The sequence below is a fragment of the Pongo abelii genome, chromosome 19 (genome assembly GCF_028885655.2).
Source record: "Pongo abelii isolate AG06213 chromosome 19, NHGRI_mPonAbe1-v2.0_pri, whole genome shotgun sequence".
NCBI lineage: Eukaryota > Metazoa > Chordata > Mammalia > Primates > Hominidae > Pongo > Pongo abelii.
The window spans coordinates 53,084,863-53,104,330 of NC_072004.2; the positions used below are offsets into that span (position 1 = coordinate 53,084,863).

The 19,468-nt window shown below is 54.6% G+C and overlaps 1 protein-coding gene across 6 annotated transcripts; it reads right to left on the minus strand.

Annotated features, from left to right (window-relative positions):
* Positions 1–1,130: 1,130 nt before the first annotated feature.
* On the minus strand, positions 1,131–18,691 carry LOC129051378 (TBC1 domain family member 3G-like). 6 transcript variants are annotated; one of them, XM_063718765.1, is made up of 18 exons: positions 18,550–18,691; positions 16,433–17,177; positions 15,550–16,317; positions 13,252–13,376; positions 10,468–10,540; positions 10,223–10,305; positions 8,897–8,936; positions 8,336–8,413; positions 7,777–7,884; positions 7,337–7,446; positions 6,036–6,084; positions 5,390–5,510; positions 4,582–4,676; positions 4,121–4,186; positions 3,558–3,657; positions 3,037–3,189; positions 1,621–2,053; positions 1,445–1,577 (listed from the first exon to the last, which is right to left on the minus strand). In XM_063718765.1, exons 3-18 carry the CDS (start codon positions 15,661–15,663, stop codon positions 1,445–1,447), a joined length of 1,881 nt encoding a protein of 626 aa, XP_063574835.1. In that variant the 5' UTR covers positions 15,664–16,317; positions 16,433–17,177; positions 18,550–18,691. The 6 variants fall into 6 exon arrangements, with proteins under 6 accessions (XP_063574830.1, XP_063574831.1, XP_063574833.1 ...); XM_063718760.1 differs by having other exon boundaries at positions 1,131–2,053; XM_063718761.1 differs by lacking the exon at positions 7,777–7,884 and having other exon boundaries at positions 1,131–2,053.
* Positions 18,692–19,468: the final 777 nt, after the last annotated feature.

Genomic DNA, 19,468 nt, shown 5'->3' on the forward strand with positions numbered 1-19,468 from the left:
AGCCGTGCAACCCTGGAAAACCCAGGTCTAACAGTCAGGTTCCTCCTCTGTGCATTAACAATGGCGTTGATGACTGCTTTGCAGGGCACTGGGAGGGGAGAGTGGGGTGTATGCTGGAGAGCTCCCCAAGAGCAAGGCCTGGCTCTGCGTCACTCACTGTCAGATCCTCAGAGCCCGGGGCTGGTCCAGCACGTGGCCACCATTCCCTGAGTTGGATTTCATCCCTCAGTGCTGAAGGCAGGGGATAGAGCTGAGACAGACCCCCTGTGTCCTGTCTTCTTTATCTACATCTTGCTCATCCTTGCCCCTTTCACGTGCACCCGGCAGAGCAGGTTTTCACTGAGCTTGAGCAAAAGTCAAGCTAGAGCAGCTGATGGATATTGAGGCCTAGATTCACTGTCAAGGTGTTTCTCAAACGTTGCTCTCCAGAACACCATGGAAAACTCATTTACTCTATAAGTTTGAAAATCCCTGCCCACCGGTCAACCCTTGTGTATGAGCAATCAGCTCTACCATTCAGCCCAGGTGTGTGTTTGCTGGACCATCTGGAGGAAGCTGAAGAGACATGAGCTGAAGGCAGAGGGTGAGTCCAAGGTGGGATCTTCGGACAGGTACGAGAAGTTAGGCAAAAATGGGATAATTCTAGCCTTAATAACCATAGATAATAGTTCACATTATTATTTAGTTAATAGAATTGTACCCACATTAAATTTCTTAAATTTTTTTAAGAGCTAAAGTCTCACTCTGTCACCCAGGCTGGAGTGCAGTGGTGCAATCATGGCTCACTGCTTCCTGGAACTCACGGGCTCCAGCAATCCTCCTGCCTCAGCCTCCTGACTAGGTGGGACTATAGGCACACACCACCATGCCTGGCTGATTTCTTTGACTTTTCTCTAGAGACGGGGTCTGCCTATGTTTCCCAGGCTGGCCTCAGACTTCTAGACTCAAGTGAACCTGAACCTCCCACCTCGACCTCTCAAATTGCTGGGATTATAGTTGTGAGCCACCACACCTGGCCTAAATTTCTTATGTGCCATGGGACTACAAAACGTCATTATTAGGGGCAGCCGGATGGAAGGTGTAAGAGGTCACTGTAGTGCATTTTCAATATTTCTGTCTAAAATCTAAAATCATTCAACAGGAAACATTTATTTTAAAACGTGAAGGTGGTTATCCTTCCATGAGTTTAAAGTACAAAGGCAGGCTCATGGTGTCATCAGAATTCAGAACGCTGGTCGTGGGGCTGGGGGTGCTGGGAGGGGCTAGGCATGGTTGGCTTTGTGATCTTGGGGCTGGTGTGTTCCATTTCTGAATGTCTCTCGAGCTGCACACTTTCTTAATAAATTTTCATAAGTTTAACAAAAAATAAAACGAGGATGGGAAGCTTGCTTGGGTTGTTAAGCCTTGGGAAATTATCCAGCCATGAGCCCTGGCCCAGATGCTTCTAGAAGCCTGGAGGGAACTGAGAACTTTCCAAGTGGAGGCAGCAGAGGCAAGGCCCTGAGGTGGGAGCGCACTGCTGTTCGTCCCTAGCTCTGAAGGGGGTGCCCTCGTCGGATTCAGTGCTGGGTGCACTGCAGGGCCGGGAAGTCCATGCCCACGTTGTGGCTCAGTGCAGTGAAAGCCAATCTCAACCCTGAAGGGTGTTCAGCCTGCCAGCAGGTGGCCAGCTGGTCCTCCTGGGATATGGCACGGACCCAGCAGCTCTGTTCAAAATCATAATGGGGGAACCAAGGGCCCCCTACATCCAGGTCCGTTGGGAGGCGGGGCATAGAGTTCCACTGCAGGAATCTCCAGGAACCCTGAGGTCCTCCCTGAGCCAGGGCCAGGCTGGGCACACCCTGAGTGCCCACAGGGTAGGTGACTTCCCGGACAGCCCCACCAGGACAGGGTGTGGAAGAACGAGGTGCCCATGGCGGGGAAGCTGACCAAATGGGCCGCTGGAACCGGGCTGGTGGGCCTGGAGGGGCCTGCCTGTCCCCCTTGCAGAGGGTCTTCCCACCACGTGAAGCCGGCACAGGCCTGGATGCCGAGGACCCTTGCTCGGGTTTGGCTGAAAGGAAAACAGATGCGGTCAGCGTCTCCAGTGAGCCCATGCAGGCCTTTCCGGGCTGGGCCCCACCTGCCTGCCTCTCTGTATTCCTTGGGGTCTCTGTGTGGCCCCCGTGGCCTGACACTGAGGACACGCCTGTAGTCTGCTGATCTCAGAGGGAGGGGTGTGTGTTGCCTGGCGTGGGGAAGCTGTCGTGGCATGGCGGGTGGCTCCTGGGACTGCCCCCAGGATTCAGACTGGCTGGAGGCTTCCTGCCACACACCTTCGTCCCAGGGCTGTTGGGCCTGGGATACGACCCCCAGTCAGAACTCAGGTAGGAGGGGCCTTGGATGTCACCCAGCCCCTTGCCACCTCACATGGGGACTCGTCTCTGCAGTGGGTTTTTGGACCCGGATGTGGGACACCTTCTGCCCTCCTGGGCTGCCCAGTCCATGCCAGGACTGACCGTTCCCACATCTGGCTGAACTCTTGGCTCTGGCTCTGGGCCCGGGGTCCCACCTGTGCCCTCTCCCTGAATGCTCTGTGGGGGTCAGGGACACCAATTCCCTTGCCTCCCTGGCTCAAGGCTTGTTGTCCTGGCAACCTTGGAGGAGCATGCATGAGTGAGGGGCCTCTGCTGCTCTCTGAGGCTGTGGGTGCCTGCAGGGAGGGGCGGGGTCTCCCACAAATGGGTCTGGGCCCATCTAGTAACTTTGAGGGCCCTGTGAGGGGGAGAGCGAGACACCGTGGAAAGTGGGAGGGGGCTTGTTGGAGGGTCTTGCCCACATCCCCCTCCTGCGTGCACAGCACGTCCAGTATACAGGCACTGAGCGCCTGCCCTGAGGACCGGTGGGCCTCCTGTACCTTCTTAGAGTGCAGGAGGAAGAGGAGGAAGAAAAGGTGAAGAGGAAGGCCCAGGTAGTAGGGTTGCAGGTCCCGGGCACTCCCCTACTATGGACTACCCCAGAGGGTGACATGGGAGGGGACATGGCACTGGAGCCCACCTGGGGGTGGCAGGTCCCCCTGCTTTCTTGTTAGTTTCTTCATAGAGGCCCTAAGATGCTTGAGCACGGTGTCATCATCCCTGGCCCAGGGGTAAACGAACTGGTTCCGAAAACGTGCCCACAGGCCACACCTGGACGTCTTCATGAGGCGCTCTAGGGACAGGGTGGATATCAGGCCAGGAGAGTTACCTGGGAATGGTCACAGCTCATACCCAGTGGCCACTTCAGTCTCCCACTGGGCGGTGCCGGATCCTTTTGTGGCCACCCCAGGCATCCAGATATACACAGGAGACTGGCTGGGGGGAGACCTGGGCAGGGAAGTGCGCACCACACTCTGGACTTTCATCTGGGTCATGTGGGGGATGGACTTGGTGTCACAGTGTCCTGCCCAGCCCCCCTGGCCAGACCTCCCTCTGGGCCAGAACTGAGGATCATGAGGACAGTGTGAGGAAGCTGCCCTCGCGCCAGTCGGGGTCTGACCCCAGGGCTCCCCAGGCCCCACTGGGTGGACGTAGACTTACTCTGCTGAACCTTAAAGGCAATGCTTGTCATCGGCATCAACACCTGTTCTCCTTCCAGCAAATAGACGTCCCACAGGCGCAGGGTGAGCCCGAGAGAGATCTGTGGGGACAGCAGGTGTGAAAGAACCCGGTCCTTCCAGGCTGGGGCTGGTGGCTCGAGCTGCGCACACTGGGGCTTCAGTCTCCAGAGTCAGTGACCTTCCCCATGAGGGTCGCCTGAGCCCTCCAGGACGCTGGGTCAGACAAGGTCTTGCAGCTCCTCATGGGGGGCACTCATTTGAGTGGGGATGTGGCTCCTGGAGAGAGGGGCTTGCCCAGGGCTTGAGGCTTCCCCGAGCCCTCTCAAGTCGGGTCCTGGCCCAGTCTGCCCATGAGGCTGGGCCTGAGCCCCAGCCATTGCCCTGGGATGACCCCTCTTGGGCAGAGGGTTTTGCTTGTGTGTCCTTTGGGGACCCGCCTGAGCCTCCTGTGGGCTGGGAGTGAGCCAGACCCCTGGGCTGGGGAAGCAGGGCACTGCAGGGCAAGGAGGGTCCCTGAGCCAGGGTCTCCCTATGCCTCCTTACCCCATCAATCAGTGTCCGGATAAGGCAGCCTAATGAGGAACACTGCCCACGTAGACCTTCCTTGTCCTGATGGAAGCAACAGAGGTGCTCAGGCCACTGGGCTGCCCTAAAAACCTCCCTCTTCCAGGGCCTCTGAAGACCCTTCCCCTAGTGCAGAACACTGGGCAGTGTCCAGAGCTCCCCACAACACTGTCACCTTCCCACACTCCCGGTGGACACACTGCCCTTTGCCCTGCTCTGCGGGAGCTGGGCCCCCATCCCTGTGCCTCTGCCTCCTCCAGGAGGAGGAGGAGGAGGAAAGGAAACCAACTCCCAGCCCATGGAGAACCCGACATCCCAGGTCAGGTCCTGGCTGGGACTCAGCCAGTCACCAGCCCCACGAGGGGCTCCAGCTCCCCTGCTCCTTACAGCCCCATGGGAGGCAGGGCCTCTGGGAAGAGCTGAGGGGACCACAAACTCACCTGATGCCACATGGTCTTGGGTTGTGATGTGGGTACCACATGCTCCTGTTGGTCTTGGAGCCCCTGGACTGTCCCACCATTTGGGCTGTGAAATCCTGAGAAGCCCCCAGCCCATCATGAAATCAGAGACTTCCCCCAAGATGTGGAGCCATCAGCTGCAAGAGCTGGGCAGCTGGAGAGGCCCCCAAACCCCAAGGCCTCCCACCCTCCCATCTGGTGACCCCACCATGCGGCCTTTACCCTGGGGAGGTGGGGCAGGAACATTCCCTGGAGCCTGGCTGGAGGTTCTCCTGGAGGCCTCCTGGGCCAGGATGCAAAAAGGGCAAACCTGACTTTGAGGCCACGACAGGGCAGCCAGAACTGGGTGGGTGCTGGGCTTCCTGGTCATCTCCTGGAAGTGGGGTCGGGCCAGGGAACAGGGGATGGGGAGATGCTGCCACCTGGGCTTGGTCGGCCCATTCCTGGGCACCAATGGCAGCAGGAGCCTGGGCAGCTGGAGGGGAGGAGGACTCTCAGGGAGGGGAGAGTCAGCTGCACAGAATCAGAGCCGGAGGGTGTGGCTCCAGGACACAGAGGGTGGCCACGGGGAGGATGAGATGCCCTCTGCTGATGGGGATGAAAGGCATCTGATTTGGGCTTTGGGGGTCAGCTGTGGACTCCTGTGGGACCCTCAGCAGAGACATCCTAAAGTCTCCCAACAAGCTGGCAATACAAGGAGGGTGCCTTGGGTGAAAGCTGTGATCACCTGGCCAGGGTGGCCATCACCAGGTCTGGCTGCAAGAGGTCCCCGGGGCAGCTGTTCACTTACCTTGCAGAGAGTGCCTCTCATTGGCCAGCAGCTGCACCAGTGCCCAGAATGCATCCTCCTCAGGCAGGTAAAGGAGGAACAATGCAGCGATGTGGCTGAGGTCCCTGCAGTAGCCCACCTCCTGCAAGAGCCAGAGTCACCATGGAAGGACATCACCTGGGAGGGCTGAGGTCACCTGGGAGGACTCATGTCATTGGAGAGGGCAGAGGTGACTGGAGAGGCTTCCTCTGAAGAAGAGGCTTCCCCAGGATGCAAATTCATTTCATGACAAGAGCCAAGTCCATCAGGCACCTCAGCACCTTGTCCAAAATGTCTGCCGATAGCACCATCCTGTGTGCGATGCTGCCAAGCTCCTGGGCTTCGGGGCAGCCCCAGGAGGAGGGCATCATTTCTTGTTCTGAGAAGTGGTGGTCAGGCCCAAGTGACAGCAGGAGTCGAGACCCTGACTCCTTTGTGTCTCAGCTTGACCCCTTGAGACCACCCCCTTGCTTGGAGGTTTATGCCAGTGGTGAGCTGGAATCCTACCTCCTATATCCTGGTGGGTCACAAATACTAACTTTAAAAGAAGCAACGACACCCCCACCAGACACCCACTCCTGTGAATATGGAAATATGGCCCGGGAACCTCACTGCCGGGAATACTCACCGGGTTATACTGCGAATATGCCAGGAGGATGTAGAATAGTTCCCGCTGCCTAGGAAACAGAGAAAGGGGGCTATGGTTTGGTTTGTGCAGATGCTGTTAGTTTCACTTTGTCTACACAGCCTAACAGCAAATCCTATTTCAGGTTCAGATGATTCACCAGATAAGCAGTGAGCTCTTCAGGGCCTGAGACTGTTGAAGAAATGTTTCAGTAAAATCCACATCTGTGACATGCAAATAGCCCAGTTGTACAGTGACTTACCTGATCCTTTTCACTGTGAATGATTTTTTTTTTTTTCCAGTTTGCACACACGCCAGTTCAGTCTGTGGGTGTATAGTTCCTCCACGGTTGCAAACCAAGGTGCAGAGTCTCCCGGCCACCGCTCCAGCCCCTCCTGGAGCGACTCCTTCATCCTCCAAGTCTCCAGGGTGGCCCCTATGCACCTAGCCTCTCCCTGATCCGTCAGCCCCTGGCCACCCAGACTGCTTCTCAGTCCCTATGGTTTGGCCTTTTCCAGAATGGCCTAGGAATGGGAATCCTACTGTGGTAGCTTATTGGGTCTGGCTTCTTTCCCTTAGCAAAATGCATCTAGGATCCACCCACGTTCGTGCGGGCATGACTGGCTCCTTCCCTTTTCTCACTGGGTCTTCCGTTTGAAGGGAGGACCAGCCTTGCTCTCCCCATTCCCGTGTTCAAGGCCATCCCCGAAGGCTCCGTGTGTGAGTGACGAGGAATCAAGCAGTGAACCTGGCATGCAGGTTTCATGTGGATGTCAGTTTTCAAATCAGTGGGTTCAATATCTGTGACACTTTGGGGACGTGTGGTTCAAGTCCACTGAGCTTTGTGAGCCACTGCCCAACTGGCTGCCAATGTGGCTGTGCCATGTCATGTTCCCAGCAGACCTGGATGAGAGTTTCCAGGACCCCTAATTCTCCCAGCATTTGGTTGCTGTCATTGCTGCCTGGGGGGGCTCATGGGCCCTCTATCCTGCCACCCTCCCGTAGGCCCTACCATGGGTCCCCATGGGTCAGGGAGAGCACCTTTCACCATTGTGCATGATTTTCTTTGCTGTCTTCTGTCTCCTCAGGATCCTCCTGGGTTCTGGCCCCACATGTTCCAGTCTGACCCAGGCCTTGGAACCAGGGAGGTGCTCGGTTCATGGTGCCGGCTGCTCCCTGGGCCAGGAGAGCTCTTGGCAGCTCTGTCATCCCTCCTGGGTGACCCTGGCTTTTGCTCTGGGGAAGCCCCCATCCCTCTGGTTCACTCCATCTCCCCTGGGGCCCTGTGGCTCCTGTAGGCTTACTTGGCTCCATATCGATCCCTGAAGAAGATATGCTTCCTTAAGGTCCTGCTTATGTCCAGGTCGATCTGGTGGATGTGTTCAGATGACCTCTTGCCCTTCTCTTTCATGATCTGTAGGGCAGGGCCAAGAGGAGGAAGCAACCTCAGAACAGAAGGAAGCCTCCCTGCCCCCAGTGGCAGTCAGCCCACAGTCAGCACTTCGGGAAGAAAGGACAGAAGGAAGGTTTCCTTCTGCAGAAAGCTGCATTTTGGCTTGTTACTGAAGCCAGGGAGGGTCACCAGAGCTGAGTTTGTCTGTGGTGACTGTGTAACCATCTGTGCCCAGGGTGCTCATCTGACCTTCGCCCCCAGCCCCCCAGGGTGGTCTTGACGTTCCCTCCAGCTGGAGACCTGGGCCCCTGACATGGCCTGTCCTGTTTGTTGTGCTCTGGCTGAGCATACCTTGTATTTTCTCGGGTTTTTCAACTTGATTTCCTGAATGTTCAGGAGGACTGACCACACCGGGCCCCGGATGTTCCTGGGAATTCCCTTGTACACTCGATCTATGAGCTGTGGGCAGAAAACAATCTGGTGTCCCAGGCCACAGGGTGACCCCAGTGAGGACCAGAGCCCGGGGATTCTGGAAATTGTCGGTTTTGGCCCCATGATTCCTCAGTAGAGGTGACATCAAGTTGGGACAGGGTCTCCCTTCCCAGGACTGAAACAGTGGATGGACACTCAGAGTCGAAACTCTGATCTGAACCTTTTCCTTCCTTCGGGTCACCAGGGCATCCCTAGCCTTGAGCTCTGGGTGGTCCCAGCCCTAGATTCAGATTCCCTCCCAGCAAGGTGACGCTTGCATGAAAGGCAGGGAATCTGGTGACCAGGCCTGCAGTCCTCCGGGCGAGGACAGTGTGCCACCCACCCTCTGAGAGGCTGACGGTGCCAGGCCACAGCCATGGGTGCCTGTCCCCTGTCTCTGCAGAGAGTGCTTTCGGGGGCCTCTCCCCCCACACATTACTTTTGTACTGTGCTTATACGTCTCCCATTCTCCCAGCATTTTCCTCCACTTGCTCGTCCGTCTCATCTCCTGCCGATTCTGTCAAATGAGGCATGTTGGAGTTAGCGGAGCTGCCAGGCTTCCCAGAGCTGCCCGCGGATGCTGCGTCTTGGGCTCTGGAGCCCTGGTGGGACCCAGCTGGAAGGAGCCAGGGAAGGGCAGACCTCAAGGGCTGAGAGCCTTTGAGCAAATGAGCACCACTGGGCTGGCTTTGGGACCCCAGGATGTACCATCCTCAGGCCACAGACACACCAGTCTCAGGTCCCAGCCTCTAGGTGGGGTCCTGACACAAGCACGCAGCCACCCCCAAGCCAGGACTGTGGTTCTCCTTTTGAAAATTTTATCAAACTGCCAAAGTTAACAGCAACCTGGGGTCAGGTCCAGCAGGGACTGCTGCCCCTCCCAGTGACAGCGTGTTGCCCTCACCCACCACCGCCCAGGCCGGCTGCTTCCTCTGTCTCACCGACCACCCGCCCAGTCCCTACGTCCCTGGACCAGCCCCTCCATGCATCAGGCTCTTACCTTCACCTCCTGTGCAGCCAGAGGAGGCAGCTCCGTCTCACTGTAAGGCAACCCAGGCAGAGCTGAGGACCTGCACGGGGCCTGGAGCCGCCCCAGCCCGGGAGCAGACCCCTAGAAAGCACTGGCTCTGTCCCTATCCAGCTCAGGGCTCAGCCCAGGAGAAGGCACAGGGAAGGGAGGACAAGGGCCTTCCCGTGGGTCTGACTCCCAGGAGGGGCAGGACCTGGGAGAAGAAGGAGTGCAGGGACAGCCTGGCCGGGGTTACTGGGGCCCCTGGCGTGGGAGGTGGTCAGGCTGCCCAGTGGGGCTGCCCACCCTGGACTCCAGGTGGTGCTTTCTGCTGCAGCTGAGAAAGGTTAGCCCTGAGATGGGATGGGGGTCGCCCACGGTGGGCGACCGGGCCCTGACAGGAGTCCCTCAGGGAGTGACCACATCACCCCACCAGGGTCAAGGGAGCCTGCCCTGAGACCTGCCTGGTGTACTCTGGGTGCACCAGGGGCCCATCCCACTTGACAGCCCCAAGGCCCTTGCAGGTTCTCACCTCCCAGCATCCACCTGCCTCTCCCTGCACCCGAGCCACACACCTGCGTTTCAGAAGTGGCACGGCTCATCAGCTCCCTCCCACCCTACCTCCCCAGGGATCCTCTGTCTCTCCATCTTATGATCCCTGAGGGATAGGCTCCTGGCTGGGCTCCTGTTACCTGGCCCCAGATCCCTTCCCAGCACCAGACCCAGGGTCTTTAGCCACAAGCCCTGCTGCCTCCCTGGCCTCACCGTGAGATGCCCAGAATGGGGCCCTGCCCATCTTCTTCCCCATTCTCCTAGGGCTACAGCCTCCATTGTCCCCATGCCTTTTCCCCTCACGGGACAGTGAGGGCTGTAGCTCTAGGGGAATGGGGGAGAACAGGGGCAGGTGGGCCCTCAGAGACCTGCTGGACAACAGCCCCGAGGCTGGGCCAGGCATCCCCTCACCCTGTGGCCACAACCCTTGGATCTCACTGGGGTTGTCTCCAAGTAGACAGGGCCAGACCCTCAGGCTGCCCCGCTCCTCTTGTGCTCACTTGCCGACAGAACTGCTGAGAGCCCAGGTGCCTGACCTAGCCCAGTCTCCATTCCCACCGGCTCCCTAGATGGGCCCCACACCTCTGGCCTAACAACAACCTCGGGATGGACCTGCAGGGGAGCCAGGGAGGAGTTCTGTACCTGGAAAGGAGGTTGACCCGACCTGGCGAGACATGTCCTGCATCAGAAAGGCCTTTCTAAAAGCAAACCCATCCCTGAGCTGAGACAGGTGCTTTAGGGGTGAGGGGAGTGCAGAGGACTCACTGCAGAATTCCAAAGTGATCAATGTTGCCGTAGATTCCAATAGGCACAGGCCCCTTGTCCTCTGGCAGCCCAGCTCGGTGTCCCTGTAGCCCAGAGGGAGCCTTGGTGAGGGGTCCAAGGTAAAGGGTGCAAGGGCCTGGGGGCATTGGCCACCCGTCCCTGCCCTGTGCTCCTACGGAGCGCAGGACCCTTTGACCAGGGCCCACTGGGAGAGGCCTCCCTCCAAGAAGCAGACCGACTTGTACCTTTTCGTATTTCATAATGATGTCCTCTCGCTCTTGTGCCCACCAACTGTCCGCGTCCTCTACCGTGTCCATCCTGTGAGACAAAATTGTCTAAAGGTTACACTGTACCTGACAGCTTCGGAGAACACCTGAACTGCTCCCGCTGGGCTCCCAGATGCTGGCTGGCTGCGTAAACCCCATTCCACCGCGGCCCCCAGCTAAAAAGGGGCCAGACCCAGTGGCCCACAGCTGCTCAAGTCTCTGGAGTCTCAAGTCCCAAGCAGGGGTGGGCATCTTCCCAAGGACTTGAGTACAGTGGGACCTAGACAGAGAATCCTGTTGTCCCCAAATGCCATGAAATGGGGGCACACCTGCCCCAGCAGGTTGAATGGTTTCCACCTGCTAAGGGTGAAGGGCCCATGATGGGCTATACCAGGGATGTGGAGGCAGACTGGGCTCAGCGACCAGAGGTCTCTGTACACTCGGCCTCCTGGGATGCTCAGGGCCACAGAGATGCCCCGTTTCCTACAGGGAACAAGATCTCTCCTGACTGCTCGGTTCTACTACGCTCATCACTTTGGCTACCATGGCCCTTCAGTCTGAACAGTGAATCCACTTTAGGAATAACGCCTGTTGAGCAGGAGGGTGTTCGGTTTGGGGATGAAAAAGATCTATTGTACTTATGGAAACCACGTCTGTCGCAGAGGGACTGTGGAGTCCACCATTCTGAGCTGTCCCTAGAGGAGGAGGCTTCATTTTCCTGGGTCACTGAGGAAGAACAGTGGGTCCTTGGTCCTGGAGAACACCTGGATGGACCGTCCCTCCTGGGAATACTCGGGGCAAAAGGAGGGTGAGGCCTCGAGAGGACCACACAGAGCAAGAAATACCTGGGGAGAACCCTAGTGCCTGGACCCCTTTGAACAGAAGGGAAGATAGTCTCCACTCAGCCAGCCCTCCAGGGCTTCTTCATTTTCCACAGCTGCCCAAGGGCAGCAGGCTCCCCCGGACAAGGGACCATGTGTGTTCACTGGGGCCCACAGCGATCATCAGGACCCAGCTTAGGGCACAGAGGTGTTCTGAGGACCGTCCTGTTCACCCCACCCACAGTGGATCTATACCAGTGGCTCTGCCAGGACCAGGCTCTGCCCCATCGGGATCGGAAACCTGGGCAGATTTGGCATCTAGGGCAGGGAGGTCACAGGGTTCAGGCCTGAATTCCAGCACAGCACACGGCAGGGCTGAGAGCAAAACTCAGGGTCACGTCTGGATTCCCAGGCCGGTTACTGCCTCTCTGACCCCAGACGTCTCATCTGTCGAATGGGTACATTTGGGAACAGCACCCACTCTATGAAGCCACCATGAGGACGAAAGAGCCAATCGTCTACACGGGCAGTGTAGAACGGGCGCCTGGTGAGTGCTCAGGGATGACCCTCCTCGGTGGCTGCCCCACAGATGCCAACACCGCCCACACCGTAGCCACTGTCCCCAAGTCAACCTGGAGGGAAGAGAGCAGGTCACACTCACCTGATTCTGATGAATCAGCTGGCCTGGGTTATGCCTCTCAGGGAGAAAACCTTTGAGTCCACAGAGCTGCTCACAGATACCACCGCCTGTGTGTAACTGCTGTAGAACACTGAGGCAGGCCAGAGAGCGGATAGGTGCTAAGCACCAGTGACATTCTGAGGTCATGGCACGCATCACAATGGGGCCTTGCCCGGGTCAGCAGGGCCCATAGTCAGGGTCCTCCGCTGCCTGAGGCATCAACATGCCTGCCTGCGATGTGTTTGTGCACGTGCGTGCACATGTGTATGTGGGTAAACACGTCTGTACACGTGTGTGTTGCTTCTCTGGCCAGGCCCGGCTGCCCCACTCATGTGTGCACCCAGTTCCTCATCACTGTCACCCCCGAGGCCCAGGGCCAGCACCAGATCATCCATGGGTGTTCCCTAACTTCAGCCCTCCCTGTCCAGGGTGGTCCTGGGATACACATAGGGGTGGAGGGAAGTGACTGCTGCTGTTGGATCTCAGAATACAAAAGCTAATACTATTACCTAATGATCTTTTTAGTGTCTCTAATGGTATCACTTCATTTCTGATATTTTAACTGGGTATTTCTCTCCATGACCCTTGGATATTCTAGCTAGAGGATCCTGTGCGGAAAGTGCCGGGCACACACTAGGGGCTCACTGTTCTAGACATGTTATCTAAATCCTGGCTCAGCTGTCTTTCCACGCAGGGTCTAGGGGATGCCAAATTCCAGGGTCCAGAAAGAGCTTGGGATAAAATGAAACTTCAAGGGGACAGCTTTGACCTGGGCTGAGTCTGCCTTGGCCATCCAACTGGAGTCTCAAGTCCTGAGGAAGGACGTCCAGATGCCCCAGTGCAGGGTCCTCCCAATCAACACCTGCTCCCCTGTACTCATTAGCAACCTCACCCACCCTACTCTCAAAGCACACTTGGCTCTCGTATCCAGGAGCTCTGCATCTGTGGATTCAGCAACAGCAGATGGAAAATATTCAGAAAATAAATTGGATGGTTATGTTTCTGTGGAACATGTGCAGACTTTGTTCTTTTCATCATTCCCTAAAGAATACAGTATCATGACCATTCATGTGGCATCTGCATTGTATTACACATCATGAATAATCTAGAGATGGTCTAATGTCTACGGGAGGATGTGCATAGCTTATATGTAAATACCAGGCCATGTTATATTAGAGACTTGAGCATCCATGGATTTTGGCATTCCCGGGGACCCTAGAACTAATCCTCCATGCATACCAAGGGATGACTGTATATACTCACTCAGGAAGGCTTCTCATTGCAGGAAGGGCCAAGTTCAGGACAGACAGGGACGTCATCCCTGGACTACTGTCCATCCATCCATTCATCCATTGGCACCACCCTCTAGGACTGTCCCAATGACAGCCCTAGCAAGTGGAGACAAAAAAGCCTGGCTCAAATGGTACAGCTTTGAGGCCTTGGAAGCTGTACCAAGACTGGTACTCATACTGGTGATGTTGCACCAGTATGAGAATAGTGGGTCAGTTTCCTCCAGGATCCAGAAAGCGTATCAGGCAGGCTCAGGGAGAGGAAAGGAGCATGGCCTCTCCAGCAGCCACACAGGCTTGCAGTAGGACGGGGCTGGGGCTGGGGCTGGGGCTGCGGCTGGCCTGTTTATCACTTGGGCCTCATGAGGGGAAAAGAAAGAACAGGGGGCAGAGGAGGAGCATGGAGACAGCTGGTTGCCTAAGGAGAAGGCGCCTCAGGGAAGGGTTACTAGTTTGTTTTCACACTGCTATAAAGAAATACTTGAGACTAGGTAATTTATAAAGGAAAGAGGTTTAATTGACTCCCAGTTCAGGGAACCTACAGTCATGGCAGAAGGCGAAGGGGAAGCAGGCACCTTCTCCACAAGGCAGCAGGAGGGAGTGAGTGGAGAACCGGGAAGTGCCACACTTTCAAACCATTAGCTCTCCTGAGAACTCCCTCACTATCAGGGGAGCAGCAGAGGGGAAACTGTCCCCAGATCCCATCCCCTCCCACCAGGTTCCTCCCTTGACACAGGAGGATTACAGTTCCAGATGAGATTTGGGTGGGGGCACAGAGCCCAACCTGTGAGGGTCTCAGTCTATGTTGCAGCTCCCCTGGGGCTGAGGCTGAGTACAGATCTGCTGGCCCTGCTCTACAGCATGCAGGGACTCTGCCTGTGTGCCCCCATCTGCTGCTTCCTGGGGGTGGTGGTTTCTTCCTCAAGAGGAGGGTGGATCTGCTCTCCTACCCACCCCTCTCCAAGGCCTTGTGGAGCCCTGGCCACGTCCTCCCCGCGTAAGAGCAGGAAACCGGGCTCCTTGCTCTTCTTGCTGCTTGGGTGACAATCCTGGGGTCATCCATAGGCCCCATTACTGTTCCCGCTTCTAAATGGAGAGTATTTTGGCACATCTTCCTGGCGGAGTCCGGGGCCTCATCCCTGTTATTTATTCTAGCTTGGTAAAGCCAGGTTAAGACATCTGGGCAAGGAGATAGTAGAGTGGCCCCCAGGAAGGGTGGGTGGAGGGCGCTGGCCTTTGGGCTTGCCTGGAGCAGGGTGGGAGGGGGCAAGGTTACCAGGAAGCAGGGCTGTCAGGGCCAAAATCAGGAGGCGGTAATAATGCTGGTGCGGGGACAGGGCTGTGTGGTTGGCTTGGGGTGGGGCATGAGAGCCAAGGTTTGTCAGCACGCAGAGGGGTGGCTGACCCATGGACTAGGGGCTGTGGAACCCAGTGGTTGCCCTTAGTTCCTGGATCCTGGGAGACTTCTGGAGCCTGGGTGTGGGGCAGCCTAGGGGTGGAGGTGGGGCAGACAGGGGTAGGGGTGGGAGAGGAGGCCTTGCATGGCAGGGTGCAGGGTAGGAAACCAGCCAGGGGCCAGTTTGCATTGGTGGCTCCCATCCCCATCCCCACCCCCAAGCCCACCCCTACCCCCACCCTGCTGCAGAGTCGGGCCTGGGCTGCTGTCCTCTGCTTTGGCCTCAGCAGATCACACGATGGAAGCTGGCAGCCCCGTGGGCAGCACTCGAGCCAGCTGTGACCTGCGGTTTCTATTTCCTGGAGTGTGGGGTGCCCACCCAGGAGAGCACAGGCACACCCCACACCCCTCATATTGAGGATGCTGGGAGGTGGGGACCAAGGTCCTGCAGCCCTCTGCTTGCGCTGTGAAAGGTAGCCTAGGAGTCCTGTGTCCACCCATCCACGTGGGGCCCCAGGAGCCTGAACAGTGGCAGGTAGAGAGATGGGGAGGGAGAGAGAAGTGGAAAAGAAGGAGAGAGAAAGAGAGATGGGGAGAAGGAGTGAGGGAGAGAGAGGAAGAGAGATAAGGAAAGAGACAGAGGAGGCTGAGAGGAAAAGGAGCAAGAGATAGGGAGAGAGACACAAAAGGCAAAGAGAGAGACAGGGAGAGACGAGCGTGAGTAGGAGGTTGGGTCACTCTCGATCCCAGTCCCCAGTGAAAACCGTAGGTCACCATCACCTAACTACGCATGCAATAAAGTCTTCTGCCTGCTGCTTACAGCCCGAGAACCCCTTCTCCGAGAGAATAAAATCTTTGACCATTGCCCTTTCTCACCGGAGTTTGCTTGGGTCTTCTGATGAAGCGTGATGTCTGACCCATCGCCTTCCTGGGCTCAAGGATCCATGAAAAGCCGACGCCTCTTTTGGGAAGGGTCTGCAGTGCCTTCATCTCACTAGGCTCCCCAGGAAGCTTGCGAACTTGGCTTGAGCCCTAAGCAGCTGAGCATGTGCCGGGCCTCTGCTTCTTTCAGTAACAGGGAGAACCAAGAAAGAGACTAAAGCATGGTCTGCAGAGAAGGCACTTGTGCAAACACCAGGAGAATGGGGGGCCTCAGTTGTCTTCATTTCTCCTAAAAACACGCATTTCCTCCCAGGCCACCCTAGTGAGGGCATGAAGCACAGCGTGTGTGTGTGTCTGTGTGTGTGCGCATTTATATGCATGTGTACGTATCTATGTGTGTGTTCAGGTATATACATGGGAATGTATTTATGTGTGTGCATGTGTGTGTGCAAGTATATGCATGTGTATGTATGTGGTGTGTGTGCGTGTGTGTGTGTGTGTTGCAGGGCTTTACAGTGGGCAGGATGTGGGAGGGCAGCTGCAGCTCCAAGCTGCAAGTCTTTCTGATAGAATGGTTAATATTCCCTGGACCACAGAAAGAGTGTTTTCGTTTGCACCTATTTTTATTAGCACTTAAACCTGTATACTTCGTAGCATGTAAAGCTTAAGTTGCTTGACTATTCTTAGAAACGTTTTCACCAGCGGTCCCCAAACTTTTTGGCACCAGAGAGCAGTTTTCTTGAAGACAACTCTTCCACGGACCTGGGAGAAGGGGAAGGGATGATGCAGAGATGATTCAAGCCCATTACATTTATTGTGTGCTTTATTTCTATGATTATTTCACTGTAATATATAATGAAATAATTACACAACTCACCATAATATAGAATCAGTGGGAGCCCTGAGCTTGTTTTCCTGCAACTACATGGTCCCATCGGGAGGTGATGGGAGATAGTCACAGATCGTCAGGCATTAGGTTCTCATAAGGAGCACGCAATCTGGATTCTTGGCATGCTGAGTTCACAGTTGGGTTCTATGAGAATGTAACGGCACCACTCATGTGACAGGTGGCAGAGCTCGTGCGGTAATGTGAGGGATGGGGAGCGGCTGTTTCTACAGATGAAGCTTTGCTCCCTGGCTGGCTGCTCACCTCCTGCTGTGCAGCCTGGTTCCTAACAGGTGGGGACCCCTGATTTACCCAGTAAGATAAACACATTTTTATGTCAATTGAAATTATTCACCCTGCACCACCCAAAATTATCTTGCACACCTCACCCACCCAAGGGTCCCGTAGCGCACTTTGGGAGCTGTAGACAGTAAGCCTGGAGCTCCACTGAGCATTCCATCTCTCCACCATCTGTGGGCTAACAGGCTGTGTTAGTTTCCTAGGGCTGTTTTACAGTACCACAGACTGGGCACCTTTAACAACAGAATGTTACTGTCTCACAGTACTGGAGGCCATGGGTCCAAGATCAAGGTGTCATCAGGGTGGGTATTCCTTTTCCACTGGACTGTTGACACATTCTTAGAAGGTTTTTGGTTGCTGTTCACGTTAATTTCTCTTCCTTTCTGCAACTGTTCTCTTTCAGTACTCCCTGATATTTTTCTTCTTGAAGAAGTACCTAGTTAATTTTGTATTTTAAAATTCTTCCCCTCACCCCAAGAACTTCTGCCTTTATAATTGACTCTCTCTTCATATTTATTTTATACAAGATATGTGGCTGATTACATTGTTTCTGTCTGTACAGATGGAGAGTTAAGGAGTAAAGAGGACAGACAGACTAGATTACCTCAAACACTGAAATGCTATGATTTGTCCGAAGTCATACATGCATTATCTGACCAGACATAGGTGCTTTTTCTCTAGAAGCATTTTGTCATTTGGAATCAGATAGGTCTTCTGAATCTACCTGAATGAAATTGACAACTTTCAGAGGTTTTCAGTGGTGAAGAGAAACTTGGACAAGGAGATAACTTCCACAAACAGAAAAAGCCTCGTCTCTTCTGGATTCCTTTAACGCCAGTGGTCATCACCAGGGGGAGATTAGCCACCTTTTCCCCAGGCTGGGACCTCCACCTTCTCCTCTACAGGTGTATCACCTTAGAAATCTTCTGCATCTCACTGTCACCCAACACATTTTCTCTTTCCAAGCCTCTGCAGTCTCACGAGTTTGTCTGTATTTTTCTTCTCATAACCTACCTTGCTACACTAGCCAGCCTGCATCTCATAGGAGATTAACGGAAATACTCCCAACATTGGGCCTTTCCTGTGCCCCCGTCTTCCTGCTGTATCCTGGCAAAATGCCAGCCCAATCCACAGTCTGTTGTTCTACTTCTGTATCTGAGGGCTAAAGAAAAAGCACCTAGTCATACAGATTAACCCTGTTTTAAAGTAACTATTACGTATTTTAAACCTCATCTGAGTACTCAGCCTTGCCTGATGCCTTTTGCTCGCCCAGCCCTGTTTAGTTCTCTCATTCTCTTCAACATCTTTAGCAAACCTTCTCCTTCCCCCTTCCCCATCTTGACCTTCTTGTCTCTTCACCTGATACAGAGGTTCTTAGCTCCTACTTCATGGAGAATTTTAAGGTTTTGCTCTCTTCTATAAATTGACCTATAGGAGTATCCCTCTTTACCCCTTTCCTATGGTTTTCAGGGGATGGAATATTTGTCCTGAGAAGGCCAATACATCCATGGGACAGATGTCTCTATCCCCATTTGCTACATAAGTATTCGACTTCAGCCATCCGGTACACTGGCTCTGTCTCTGGTTTACACCTGCTGTCTCTGTGTCCGCTTTAGCCCATTGACTTCTTCCCTCACAACATTACTGAAGTTGTCAATAGGCACATCAGTGATCTCCTGCATGCCAAGTCTCATGGACATTTTTCTTCATGTTGTTTGACTGCTGCTCTGCCTGACTGGATATTATAATCTCCTGTCCTTGAAACCCTAGGCTACTGTAGCACTACACTTTACTGGTTCTCCGCTTACCTTCGTTACATCTCTTGTTTTCTTTTTTCCCGGATCCCTCCAGATGTTGCCTAGGAATCCTTTTAAACACAGTGCTCCAAGCAGAAATTAGTTGGAGGTAGTTCACAAGATGCAATTTATTTGCCATCCACCCTTGCATTTCAGCTCCATTATTTGTCCTTGCCATGCGTATCTATAAAAACACTTTCTCCTTCCCAGAGATGGCAGCTAACAAGACCTAGCAAAGAGAAATGGGAATTTTCATTCACAATTTCATAGGGAAAGCAATTGGCAAGATTATTTTACTGGCGAGGGTAATAAAATTAATGAGAAAGTTGAAGAAAGAGGCACCAATTCTGAAACTGTCTAGAACCATCTAACAGGTAAAGCTGAGGAGTTTTATCCATATTTGTAGGCTGTGATTATTTTCATAGAAGTACTCTCTGATTTATGGGTATGTCACTGATTACCACCAGAATTGCAGATTGGGCACATTAAGCACATCAGTGTAAAAATCCTTGACATTTTGGCCAGGCACAGTGGCTCACGCCTGTATTCTCAGCACTTGGGGATGCCGAGGTGGGCAGATCACAAAGTCAAGGGTGCGAGACCAGCCTGACCAACATGGCGAAACCCCGTCTCTACTAAAAATACAAAAGTTAGCCAGGTGTGGTGGCACGTGCCTGCAATCCCAGCTACTCGGGAGGCCGAGGCAGGAGAATTGCTTGAACCCGGGAGGTAGAGGTTGCGGTGAGCCAAGATCTCACTGCTGCACTCCAGCCTGGGCAACAGAGGGAGACTGTCTCAAAAATAAAATAAATCAAAAACATCCTTGACATTTTAAAAATACCTCTGGCAGGGTTTCAGTGTAGTCGTGATATTGAAAATATTACCATGATTTGTCAGTTTCTTAAGTATAATTTTGTTTAGTCACGTGTAT